Here is a 14,393-nt window from a genome sequence, read left to right as displayed (position 1 = left end):
ACTGCTCTATGCTGTTTGTTAAACTTTTTCAGGAAGGTAAGCATTATCTCCCCCAAGGAAATCCATATTCTAAGAAAGTGAGCAATATGGCTTATATTTCCTTGGCATTCCACAAGTACTATAAATCGTTGCATTCAGAGTATCTGCTCTTCTAATATCTGTGAATTAACTGATTCATTTAAAAATAGAAATGCCATTATTAGTTAGTTAATAACCTAATTGCTAAAGTACCTCAGCTGGTTGGTTTAATTTAGTCTAACAAATGTATACATATATCATCACTGCATGATTTCAATAACCACTTTTCTCTTATTAAATAAAAACACTAACAACAGAAGTTTTCACTTCATCTCTTCCACCTGGCCACCCTCTTACAAACATGAAGACCAAATGTTTATTCCAAATGTACAAGTAGCAATAAGTACAAAAAGTATCTGATGGTTTGCTTATTCCTTTAATTTGTATAGGAGGTCTTCTGAGGCCTAAGTTCATGTGTTATAACATAAGAACTCATCTAATAGGCAATACATTGAACCTTTGTATAAGACAAGGAGCGAATAACTTTAAACTATTTTTCAGTGGTGTTTGATCCTAGATTTTGAACATTTGAAGCAGTTAATTCATTATCACTTACTCAATAGGTAATCATAGCTAAATCTAACCTTAAGAGGACTGAATTTACCCCAAAGTTCATGTACATTTATGAGAGCAAAATAAATACATTCAGTTATTTGGATCATTGTTAGGCCAAACAATGATTCTGGAGAAGAGAAATGATACTGATAGAATGCTTAATTATAAAAGTAAAGCATATCAACTCCAACTAAAGGCCAGTTTTACAAAGCCTGCCTTCTACTTGACTTCGAAAACCACAATTAGAAACAAGTCAGGAAGAATGAAAAGTAAAGGGGGAGAAAAAGTTATGATGACTTGGGTTAAATTAACCTTTTTTTTTTTTTAATTTTGGCCTTTGTATGGCTAAACTTACATAGAAAATATTGGAATAAATATTCACTCTAAAAAAATATTATTCTTAGAAACACTTATTCATTTACTAAAAAGGATAAATGGGGAGAAAACAGAGCGGATGGTTACATGGGTATTTTCTATCAATAGATCTACTGATTCTAATAATATCCCAGCCTTAACTTTTCACCTGAAAAGCTTTGCAAGTGCTGAAGCTGAAGAAAATGACCATTATGTATACCAAGAGAGCATTCTAAACAACACTGAAATGATTAAAGTAATTAATTATTCATTACTTACAAAAGTTGTGTTTTCCAATAATAATGTAGTAGTATTTGTTTCTATATTCAGTTTAATGACATGTCCATTCTCGCTTTTATACACCACATCTGTATCTGCAACAGAAAGATATTAACGATTGACAAACACATTGACTAGGTAATATAATGAGTGTAGAGGAGATAATGTGCATAATAAACAGACACATTAGAACAATCACTGTTAGCCTTTAATAACCTGAGCAGATTTCTGTACTTGGCTCTCATTAATCCTCTTCAGGAAGCCCACCCGGCACATGGTCTATTGTGCAATGAAAACAGTGTTAGTGAGAGGGTCACTCAGATTCTTGGTTGAACAAATGAAAAGTAAGTAAAACATGGGCAACTGCTGCGCATGCTAAGATGAGAAAGAAGGGACAAAGAGAAATGCCTCCCGTTTCCGAAGCTGTTGCTAATTAGTGATCTAGGTAAACTTTCAACGAGGCTGCCAGTTAAACATAACTCGACACAATTCTGAGACTATCATATGAACCACGTTCATGCGGACTTTTTCACATACCCAGTCCTACCACCGCTCAATTGCCACTCAACCTCTTTCTCCCTTGGGTTTGGAATTGTGCCTCTGGTATTTTGTCTGGATTGTGTGACCACTGGTCAAAATCTCTGAGACTATATGTGTACCATTGTATCCACTTTTTCAACTTTAAAGAGAATGATGTTTTCAGTGTAAATAATTGCATTTCGTCTGGACAGCTGTTGATTTTAAATATTTTTGAGTTAAATTCAGCCACATTTATCAGGAAATTAACTCTTATTAAGAATACCATAGAATGAAAATACCAACCTGAGACCAAACTGCCAGAAAGGATATTCAGAAGTTAAAAAAAGAAAGATATCTGTATCTACATAAAAGCTATATAAATAATAGACATATTATACATATATTTATGTGATTAGATAAAAGGGAAGACACCCAAATAAAAGCAGTCTTGAGTGCTTTCTTTCTTTCTTTTTTTTTTTGATAATGTCCTTTTCAGTTTTACCCAATTCTAAACTTCTCCATGGTATTGCACCCCCCCTAACCGCCTGCCCATTCTTGGAAGAAATATTGAGAGGGATTGGACCTACTATTCACAGTAAATGAAGTTATATAATTTACAATTCTCAGAACCTGTCTTCATCTGCATAATAGTGGTAAACAAATACTGCATGGTGGGTTGTGAAAACTATGTGGAAATGTCTGACAGTTTTGGCAGAGCAAGGTTTTCTGACTCGTTCTCTAGTTATTTCAATATTATAAATAGTAACACCCAGAAGTTATGATGAGAAGCAATCAATACTAGCAAAAATGAAGTTTGTCTTTCTTCCATGTTTCATTCAGAAGACTGAGAGTCCAATATGACTCCCTACTAGAGTCAGGGATGGCACAGAAGGCCAATGCAATGGTTCTTTTTGACCTTAGTCACATGGGGACAGTGACATGTTGGAAAGACATGGGCCACAAGAAAAGACAAAAAGCGTTTTAAGAAAGGAGAAAAAGAAACAAAGATTTCGAGTTACTATCTGAGTTGTACTTAGGTGTACTGAAAGATGGTCCTATGTGAACTTAAAAATAAGGCCTTGTATCACCTACTGAATTTCTTTCATCACCTATAGATAAGTTAGGTTCTTTTTATCATTAACTTTACCTGCTGACCTTTCTAGTGATGTAAGACAAGTAACAGGGTTACGCGCATAATAAATATTTATTTTGATTTCTATTCTTTACCTCTCTTCCCTTCCCTTTCTATCCCAAATATATGATCACAGGCTCAACAGCAATACTGGTCCCCTGTGTTGCTCAGTTCAGCCTTGCCAGCTGACTCTGGTCTCCTGTCTTCCTGCTCTCCATCAACGCTTGCTTTAATCTATAGTCCAAGCTCAACCGACGCCTCTGTTATTTTTCTTCATCTTCTCAATTCTGGACCACCTCTTGATGTGGCTAGACACTGCCATCACAGATTAGCATAAATAACGTGTCTTAACAAACATCCTTAACATATTTTCACAATAAATTAAGAGAAGGAGGGTTTTCCCCTTCTACTGCACCATGGTAATAAATATAGCAAAAAGCCAATCAGTGACTGGTTCTTCTCCCAGGGGACCAGCACACTGCGGAATTCTAAATAGGGATGAGGATCTAAGGGCTTAGGGAGAAAGAGGAGCCCAGAGAGCATGAACAGTGATTCTTCTTCAACAGAAGAGATAAAGTAACATATGGCCTTACTGTCTCCCATAGTAAGAGGAAACCCGCAGCCGATGATGGATTATATTGGGATAGATGAAGGAAAATTAATTTTTATTTCCCTTAGAATCAAAATAGAAGGAAGTGGAGTTTGTTTGAGAAGATAAAGACTACACTTAATTTTTTTTAAACATCTTTATTGGAGTATAATTGCTTTACAATTGTGTGTTAGTTTCTGCTTTATAACAAAGTGAATCAGCTATACATATACATATATCCCCATATCCCCTCCCTCTTGCTTCTCCCTCCCACCCTCCCTATCCCACCCCTCTAGGTGGTCACAAAGCACCGAGCTGATCTCCCTGTGCTGTGTGGCTGCTTCCCACTAGCTATTTTACATTTGGTAGTGTGTATATGTCCATGCCACTCTCTCACTTCGTCCCAGCTTACCTTTTCCCCGCCCCACGTCCTCAAGTCCATTCTCTATGTCTGCGTCTTTATTCCTGTCCTGCCCCTAGGTTCTTCAGAATCTTTTTTTTTTTTTTTTTAGATTCCATATATATGTGTTAGCATATGGTATTTGTTTTTCTCTTTCTGACTTACTTCACTCTGTATGACAGACTCTAGGTCCATCCATCTCAATACAAATAACTCAATTTCATTTCTTTTTATGGCTGAGTAATATTCCATGGTATATGTGTGCCACGTAATTTTTTTATGATGCACTTTTTTTAATGTTTTTTTAAAATTGAGGTATAATGTACAATATTATATAAGCTTCAGGTATACAACATAGTGATTCACAGTTTTAAAGGTTATATTCTCTTCATAATTACTATAAAATATTGGCTATATTCCCTGTATTGTACAATATATTCTTGTAGCTTATTTTATAGATAGTAGTTTGCACCTCTTAATCCCCTACCCCTATCTTGCCCCTCCTTCCTTCCCTCTCCTCACTGGTAACCCCTGGTTTGTTCTCTATATTTGTGAGTCTGTTTATTTTTTGTTATATTCACTAGTTTGTTGTATTTTTTAGATTCCACATATAAGTGGTATCATACAGTATTTTTCTTTCTCTGTCTGACTTATTTCACTTAGCACAATGCTCTCCAAGTCCATCCACGTTGCAGCAAATGGCAAAATTTCATTCTTTTTTCATGGCTAAGTAGTATTCCATTGTATATCCACATACTGTATATCCATGTATATACCACATCTTCTTTATCCCTTCATCTGTTGATGGACATATAGGTTCCTTCCATATCTTGGCAATTGTAAATAATGTTCCTATGAACATTGGGGTACATGTATCTTTTCAAATTGATGTTTTTGGTTTATTCAGATATATACCCAGTAGTGGAATTGCTGAATCATATGGCAGTTCTACTTTCAGTTTTTTTGAGAAACTTCCATACTGTTTTCCACAATGTCTGCACCAATTTACATACGCACCAACAGTGTACAAGGGTTCCCTTTTCTCCACGTCCTCACCAGCATTTGTTATTTATTGATTTTTTGATGATAGCCATTCTGACAGGTGTGAGGTGATATATCACTGTGGTTTTAATTTGCATTTCTCTGATGATTAATGATGTTGAGCATTTTTTCATGTGCCCGTTGGCCATCTGTATGTCTTCTTTGGAAAAATGTTTATTCAGGTCTTCTGCCTATTTTTTAATTGGGTCATTTGTTTTTTTAATATTGAGTTGTATGAGTTCTTTATATGTTTTGGATATTAACCCCTTATCAGTCATATCATTTGCAAAAGTTTTATCCCATTCAGTAGGTTGTCATTTTGTTTTGTCAATGGTTTCCTATGCTGTGCTAAAGCTTCTAGGTTTAATTAGGTCCCATTTGTTTATTTTTGCTTTTGTTTTCTTTGCATTAGGAGACAGATCCAAAAAATATTGCTGTGATTTACGTCAAAGAGTGTTCTCCTATGTACTTTCCTAGTAGTTTTATGGTGTCATGTTTATGTTTAGGTCTGTAATCCACTTGAGTTTATTTTTGTATATAGTGAGGGAAAATGTTCTAAATTCACTGTTTTACATATAGCTGTCCAGTTTTCCCAGCACCACTTATTGAAGAGATTGTCTTTTCTCCATTGTATATTCTTGCCTCCTTTGTCATAGATTAATTGACCATAAGTATGTGGATTTATTTCTGGGCTCTCTATTCTGTTCCACTGATGTCTGTTTTTTGATGATGCACTTCTTTTTAAATTTAATAATCTTAAAGAATGTTTCATGTCAGTACACGTGTCTACCTCATTCTTTTAACAGTTGCACAGTGTTCTATTCATGAACATGACATAATTCCTTTATCACTCACTTGTTGTTGAATATTTTTTAACATAGAAAATAGTTCCAGTAAAATACTCTTTATTTTTTTAACATCTTTACAGGAGTATAATTGCTTTACAATGGTGTGTTAGTTTCTACTTTATAACAAAGTGAATCAGCTATACATATACATATATCCCCATATCTCTTCCCTCTTGTGTCTCCCTCCCTCCCACCCTCCCTATCTCACTGCTCTAGGTGGTCACAAAGCACCGAGCTGATCTCCCTGTGCTATGTGACTGCTTCCCACTAGCTATCAGTTTTACATTTGATAGTGTATATATGTACATGCCACTGTCTCACTTTGTCCCAGCTTACCCTTCCCCCTCCCCATGTCGTCAAGTTCATTCTCTAGTAGGTCAGCGTCTTTATTCCCATCCTGGCCATAGGTTCTTCATGAACTTTTTTTTTTTTTTTAGATTCCATATATGTTAGCATATGGTATTTGTTTTTCTCTTTCTGACTTACTTCACCGTGTATGACAGACTCTAGGTCCGTCCACCTCACTGCAAATAACTCAGTTTCGTTTCTTTTTATGGCTGAGTAATATTCCATTGTATATATGTGCCACACCTTCTTTATCCATTCATCTGTCGCTGGACACTTAGGTTGCTTCCATTTCCTGGCTATTGTAAATAGAGCAGCAATGAACACTGTGGTACATGACTCTTTTTGAATTATGGTTTTCTCAGGGTATATGCCAAGTAGTGGGATTGCTGGGTCATATGGTAGTTCCACTTTTAGTTTTTTAAGGAATCTCCATATTGTTCTCCATAGTGGCTGTATCAATTTACATTCTCACCAACAGTGCAAGAGGGTTCCCTTTTCTCCACACACTCTCCAGCATTTATTGTTTGTAGATTTTTTGATGATGGCCATTCTGACCGGTGTGAGGGGATACCTCATTGTAGTTTTGATTTGTATTTCTCTAATGATTAGTGATGTTGAGCATCCGTTCATGTGTTTGTTGGCAAACTGTATATCTTCTTTGGAGAAGTGTCTATTTAGGTCTCCTGCCCATTTTTGGATGGGGTTATTCGGTTTTTTTACATTGAGCTGCATGAGCTGCTTGTAAATTTTGGAGATTAATCCTTTGTCAGTTGCTTCATTTGCAAATATTTTCTCCCATGTTGAGGGTTGTCTTTTGGTCTTGTTTATGGTTTCCTTTGCTGTGCAAAAGGTTTTATGTTTCATTAGGTCCCATTTGTTTATTTTTGTTTTTATTTCCATTTCTCTAGGAGGTGGGTCAAAAAGGATCTTGCTGTGATTTTTATTAAAGAGTGTTCTGCCTATGTTTTCCTCTAAGAGTTTGATAGTGTCTGGCCTTACATTTAGGACTTTAATTCATTTTGAGTTTATTTTTGTGTATGGTGTTAGGGAGTGTTCTAATTTCATTCTTTTACAGGGAGCTGCCCAGTTTTCCCAACACCACTTATTGAAGAGGCTGTCCTTTCTCCATTGTATATTCTTGCCTCCTTTGTCAAAAATAAGGTGACCATATGTGCATGGGTTTATCTCTGGGCTTTCTATTCTGTTCCATTGAGCTATGTTTCTGTTTTTGTGCCAGTACCATACTGTCTTGATTACTGTTGCTTTGTAGTATAGTCTGAAGTCAGGGAGCCTGATACCTCCAGCTCCATTTTTCTTTCTCAAGATTGCTTTGGCTATTTGGGGTCTTCTGCGTTTCCATACAAATTGTGAAATTTTTTGTTCTAGTTCTGTGAGAAATGCCATTGGTAGTTTGATAGGGATTGTATTGAATCTGTAGATTGCTTTGGGTAGTATAGTCATTTTCACACATTGATTCTTCCACTCCAAGAACATTGTATATCTCTCCATCTGTTTGTATCATCTTTAATTTCTTTCATCAGTGTCTTATAGTTTTCTGCATACAGGTCTTTTGTCTCCTTAGGCAGGTTTATGCCTAGGTATTTCATTCTTTTTGTTGCAATGGTAAATGGGAGTGTTTCCTTAATTTCTCTTTCATATTTTTCATCATTAATGTATACGAATGCAAGAGATTTCTGTGCATTAATTTTGTATTCTGTTACTTTACCAAATTCATTGATTAGCTCTAGCAGTATTCTGGTAGCATCTTTAGGATTCTCTATGCATAGTATCATGTCATCTGCAAACAATGGCAGCTTTACTTTTTCTTCTCCGATTTGGATTCCTTTTATTTCTTTTTCTTCTCTGATTGCTGTGGCTAAAACTTCCAAAGTTATGTTGAATAATAGTGGTGAGAGTGGGCAACCGTGTCTTGTTCATGATCTTAGAGGAAATGGTTTCAGTTTTTCACCATTGAGAACAATGTTGGCTGTGGGTTTGTCATATATGGCCTTTATCATGTTAAGTTCCCTCTATGCCTACTTTCTGGAGGGTTTTTATTATAAATGGATGTTGAATTTTGTCAAAAGCTTTTTCTGCATCTATTGAGATGATCATATGATTTTTCTCCTTCAATTTGTTAATATGGTTTATCAAATTTGTTTGATTTGCGTATATTGAAGAATCCTTGCATTCCTGGGATAAACCCCACTTGATCATGGTGTTTGATCCTATTAATGAGCTGTTGGATTCTGTTTGCTAATATTTTGTTGAGGATTTTTGCATCTATGTTCATCACTGATATTGGTCTGTAGTTTTCTTTCTTTGTGACATCTTTGTCTGGTTTTGGTATCAGGGTGATGGTGGCCTCGTAGAATGACTTTGGGAGTGTTCGTCCCTCTGCTATATTTTGGAAGAGTTTGAGAAAGATAGGTGTTAGCTCTTCTCTAAATGTTTGATAGAATTCACCTGTGAAGCCATCTGGTCCTGAGCTTTTGTTTGTTGGAAGGTTTTTAATCACAGTTTCAATTTCAGTGCTTGTGATTGGTTGGTTCATATTTTCTATTTCTTCCTGGTTCAGTGTTGGAAGGTTGTGCTCTTCTAAGAAGTTGTCCATGTCTTCCAGGTTGTCCATTTGATTGGCATATAGTTGCTTGTAGTAATCTCTCATAATCCCTTGTAGTTGTTACTTCTCCTTTTTCATTTCTAATTCTGTTGATTTGAGACTTCTCACTTTTTTTCTTGATGAGTCTGGCTAATGGTTCATCATTTTGTTTACCTTGTCAAAGAACCAGCTTTTAGTTTTATTGATCTTTGCTAATGTTCCCTACATTTCTTTTTCATTTATTTCTGATCTGATCTTTATGATTTCTTTCCTTCTGCTAATTTTGGGGTTCTTTTGTTCTTCTTCTTCTAATTGCTTTAGGTGTAAGGTTAGGTTGTTTATTTGAGTTTTTTTTTTTCTTGAGGTAGGATTGTATTGCTATAAACTGCCCTCTTAGAACTGCTTTTGCTGCATCCCATAGGTTTTGGGTTGCTGTGTTTTCATTGTCATTTCTTTCTAGGTATTTTTTGATTTCCTCTTTGATTTCTTCAGTGATCTCTTGGTTATTTAGTAGTGTATTGTTTACCCTCCATGTGTTTGTATTTTTTACAGATTTTTGCTGTAATTGATATCTAGTCTCATAGCATTGTAGTTTGAAAAGATACTTGACATAATTTCAATTTTTTAAAATTTACCAAGTCTTGATTTGTGACCCAAGATATGATCTATCCTGGAGAATGTTCCATGAGCACTTGAGAAGAAAGTGTAATCTGTTGTTTTTGGATGGAATGTCCTATAAATATCAATTAAGTCCACCTTGTTTAATGTATCATTTAAAGCTTGTGTTTCCTTATTTATTTTCATTTTGGATGATCTGTCCATTGGTGAAAGTGGGGTGTTAAAGTCCCGTACAATGATTGTGCTACTGTCAATTTCCCCTTTTATGGCTGTTAGCATTTGCCTTATGTATTGATGTGCTCCTATTTTGGGTGCATAAATATATACAATTGTTATATCTTCGTCTTGGATTGGTCCCTTTATCATTTTGTACTGTCCTTCTTTGTGTCTTGTAATAGTCTTTATTTTAGAGTCTATTTTGTCTGATATGAGAATTGCTACTCCAGCTTTCTTTTGATTTCCATTTGCATGGAATATCCTTTTCCACCCCTTCACTTTCAGTCTGTATGTGTCCCTAGTTCTGAAGTGGGTCTCTTGTAGACAGCATATATACGGGTCTTGTTTTTGTATCCATTCAGCCAGTCTATGTCTTTTGGTGGGAGCATTTTATCCATTTACATTTAAGGTAATTATCGATATGTATGTTCCTATTACCATTTTCTTAAATATTTTGGGTTTGTTATTGTAGGTCTTTTCCTTCTCTTGTGTTTCCTGCCTAGAGAAGTTCCTTTAGCATTTGTTGTAAATCTGGTTTGCTGGTGCTGAATTCTCTTAGGTTTTGGTTTTCTGTAAAGGTTTTAATTTCTCCATCAGATCTGAATAAGATCCTTGCTGGGTAGAGTAATCTTGGTTGTAGGTTTTTCCTTCAACTCTTTACATTTAATATTTTTAAAGTAAATTTCATTGGATAATTATTTAGACTTGAAAAACATCTATAGAGATTTGAGATTTATAAATCCCTTTGGATCTGTACTCCTGCAAAGTTTACTGTTAGACTTTCAATGTTCCATTAGTGGGAAAAACCTTTTTTTTTGTTTTAATTCAGCTGTAACTCTCCAGGTTAATATTTAGTACAGATTTCTGCATGAATTATTTTAAAAGCATCTAATATCTGCCTTTATTAATTCTCTTTAATTTTTTATGGTCTTTAAAATCTGGTCTTCTGTGTGTCATATTTATCCTACTTTACTGTTTGATTTATAATCACTAGTGGAATCTCCCAGTTTTGAAACTCCTAATATTGCATTAATAAATTACTTTCTGGAAATATATTTCAAAACTGTCACCTCATATTTTGTTTAATATTAGGTAATGAAATATGAGTGAATCAGATCAATGAGTGAAGTGCATTAACACAGGAAGATTAAGGTAGGTGTACTTGAAACATTCTTAAAACACTGTATTATGCATGTCTATACAGTACTTTGATTAAATAATCTTTCTTCCTTTTCAGCTCATTGAACGTTAAGAGTCAATTATCCTGAACACATATTCAGTCAGTTTTTTTTTTTTTAAATGAAAAGATGTGACAAGGTAGAATTACTGTCGTGCCCCTCCATCCTGAGCTGTAAGAATGTAATGATACTTTTAGTGTCTGCTCCCCCACCATCCAAACTCCTGACATTTCTGTCCAATTCTTTTTTCCATAATTTGTCTAGCAAAAGGAAAAACAGTACTATATCCTAGTTTAAGTTCTTTCCAGTAAAGGCAACCTTTTATTTTATACCTAGTCCACTCAAAGCAGGTAGTAATGCACTTCACGTTCCAGTTTGCTGTTGAAATTGAGAACTGAGGCCTCTGCATCCACCCCAACTGTCAGGACCTACATCCATAAGATTTTACTTTTAGTTCTTGCCCATGAAGACGAGACTATAAATCAGTACAAAACTTAATTTGTTTTTCATAAACTTGCTGAAAAGTAATTTATCTGAACCATAAGCTCCTACAACTGAGCAAATTTGTAAATTATCAAACAACTGTTAACTTAAGGGTCACCTCAAGATGCTTGCCTCTCTGTGTGCACCCCTCCTAGGCCATTACCTCATGAAATGCACCCATCTTCGATCAGACCCTCACACTGAAACACCTGTCTTAACAATTCACATCTAGATTTCCAGCCCTATACACAACCCCCAAGCCACCCCACCAACCCCTCCTTCTGGACATACTAAGACTATCAAAATGTTGTCCTCCCTGACTGCAATAGGTAATAAATTCAGCTTTGCGTAACAGGTTATTCTGGGTGTTGACAGCTGACAACATTCACCTTCCATGAATATCAGTATAAAGTCACCTTATTTTTTAATGTTATTATTGATAATGTAATGATGCATAATTTAGACATTTGCTTTTAATGTTTCAAAATTAAATCTATCCCTCTATCATCTATCTGTGGAGAGAATTTTCAAAAAGTGGGAAAAATCTTGGCAAATTGGTTGTTTGAAACATTTTAATACAAATATGATTTTTGCCTGAAAAATCTATTTTAACATATCTAAAATAAAAATTCTATAGCATCCATTTTTTAAAATTCACACTCAAACTGAAAATATTAGAACAAACAGTAAAACAAAATAATGAAATGATAATCACTGAAAATGTTCAAATATATTTAGGAAGGATTTGTTAAATATCAAGTTAAGATTTAATCATTATTTAAAGATATCAGTGGCAAATCTAGACTATGAGCTAATCATAGTTGAAACACAGCAGGCCTTTACCCATCTCTCCTAAAACACTGCTCACAACTATATAGAAATTTTCCTCACTTTTTAAGGAACCCCAGCCTCCATATATTTACCCGAGAAAATTGAGGCCATCTGAAATGGCTTAGCTGTCCTTTTTGTCTACCTCAAAATCTCATTCCATGTACACTCTTCCTTTCCCCCAGCCTTCTGGAAAGAGGCGATCTTTCTCTCTTGAAAGGCAAAAAAGGTGTTTTGTAACCAAATCAGTATGTTCCGTGCTTTTAAATATCTTTGATTTCTGATATTTCTTAAATATCTACCTCTTGCCATTTACTTGTACTTTTTATGTTGTATATTTCTTCTCTATATTAAAAAAAACTAATAATAATCACCCTCATTCAGCTCTTTTGCTCTGTCCCAGGCTTTTGTCCTTTCACAATAAGCCTCAGGAAACCTTTTGTACAAGGGGTTTCAGCCTTATCCTGTGTGTCCACCATACATGTAATTCTCCATATCTCCCTGAAGCACAGGTGTAGTCCTCACTCTCCTGAAATAGCAAACTGCCAACATCAACACTGACCTGTGATAACCAAATCCAATGTGCTCTTTCTACATGCTTAATCCCCACCACACTCAACTTTGCAGTCTGTGACAATTACAATGTGCAGAAGAATTCTGAAATCTTTTCTTGCTTTTGAAGCATTACCTTGTCCTGGAATCCTTTCTTCAAAAATTTCTATACGTTCTACGCATCCAATTGCTATCTAAACAAAGGCATCCTCCAAAGCTCAATTCTGAGATTTTTTTTTCCAACTGCTATTCTCTAACTAGTCATTTCTACTCAGACCTACCTATATTGATTCTTTTTTTTTTTTAACTTTAAAAACAATTATTTATTTATTTATTTTTACAGTAGGTCATTGTTGGTTATCTATTTTAAATATAGCAGTGTGTACACGTCAATCCCAAACTCCCTATCTATCCCTCCCCCACCCTCCCCCCGCCCTGGTAACCAGGAGTTCATTCTCTAAATGTCCATGGACAGATGAATGGATAAAGAAGATGTGGTACGTATACAATGGAATATTACTCAGCCATTAAACAGAATGAAATAATGCCATTTGCAGCTATATGGATGGACCCGGAGATGATCATATTAAGTGAAGTAAGTCAGACAAAGACAAATATCCTATGATAATCGCTTATCTGCAGAATCTAAAAAAATGATACAAATGAACTTATTTGCAAAACAGAACAAACTCACAGACTTAGAGAATGAACCTATATTGATTCTTAAACTTTTGTGCCCTGACCTCTCCCGTATGCTGGTTTTATATTTCCAGTTCTATGCTAGATGACATAAATGACTTGCAGATACATAAAACTCAGTAGACTAAAATTAAACTCATTATATTTTTGGCTACACTCTCCCTCAGAGTTTTATATATATATACGCTTAAGTTCACTACATCTTCCTATCTCATCTCCTATATAGATGGAGATATATATATACATATATATAGATCTCCTATATAGAGGCTATAAAGCCTCTCATTTGGAAGATTGTTTTCGTTTTTTCAGTGTTCTCTATGCCTCTAGTTTATTCCCATCACATAGTCTAACACATCCTGAACAACACTTTGAATGCTCTCATTTGCTCTGAAAACAATCATAACACTCAGGTTACTCACTCCATGGCTTCAACACGTATTTCCCTACTTATTATCTCCTGATACCCTATAAAAAGTTCTGATCATCTGTTGTTTACAGTTGTCCACACAACTCATACTTCACTCCCACTCTATTTTGCTTATGATGCCCAGTAACCAATGGCCAGGTCCTGTCCAGAATTTCCATCTTTCCCAAAGCATTGTTAGATTCCCGACACTTCTAAAGTCCTCACTCAGTGTCTCTCTTTTCTGAGCTCTTCTACCAGTCATTTAATATTTAATTGTATAATTTCTTTCAAATAATTTTACTGTCTATTTTTATTTAGTTTTCATGCGTTTGTTTTGTGTTTTCAGTTACTTTAGAAATTCTAGAAAGGCCCTATTTCTTGTTCCTTTCAGAATTGAAACTATCCACACCCACACATCCCACAATCTACATTAACATGAATTTACTATTCAAGTGTCTGCATTAATACGGCTTTAATATTTCAGAAAATTCTTGCCGGTAAGATGAGGTTGCAAATAACTTCATCCCTTTTTTTTTTTTTTCAGGAACTTTCTGAAAACCCATTTATTTGAAAAATAGGCTACTCAACTAATGCTCACTGAAGTAAACATCTCTTTCTCAGAACAATACATAACTCAACCAAATGACTGTTTAATATTCAAGAGT

At 35.2% G+C, this 14,393-nt stretch overlaps 1 protein-coding gene across 2 annotated transcripts in view; it reads right to left on the bottom strand.

Annotated features, from left to right (window-relative positions):
• DPP10 (dipeptidyl peptidase like 10) overlaps window positions 1-14,393 on the bottom strand; it is a 707,501-nt gene that overhangs the window by 345,243 nt on the left and 347,865 nt on the right. For both annotated transcript variants that reach the window (XM_068544007.1, XM_068544008.1), the window contains exon 4: window positions 1,267-1,361. In XM_068544007.1, the coding sequence (XP_068400108.1) occupies window positions 1,267-1,361 (95 nt within the window). The remainder of the gene's footprint in view (window positions 1-1,266; window positions 1,362-14,393) is intronic.

This window comes from Eschrichtius robustus, chromosome 5 (genome assembly GCF_028021215.1).
Source record: "Eschrichtius robustus isolate mEscRob2 chromosome 5, mEscRob2.pri, whole genome shotgun sequence".
Classification (NCBI taxonomy): domain Eukaryota; kingdom Metazoa; phylum Chordata; class Mammalia; order Artiodactyla; family Eschrichtiidae; genus Eschrichtius; species Eschrichtius robustus.
Note: the sequence above shows the minus strand (reverse complement) of the source record. Positions and strands in the feature narration are given on the sequence as shown.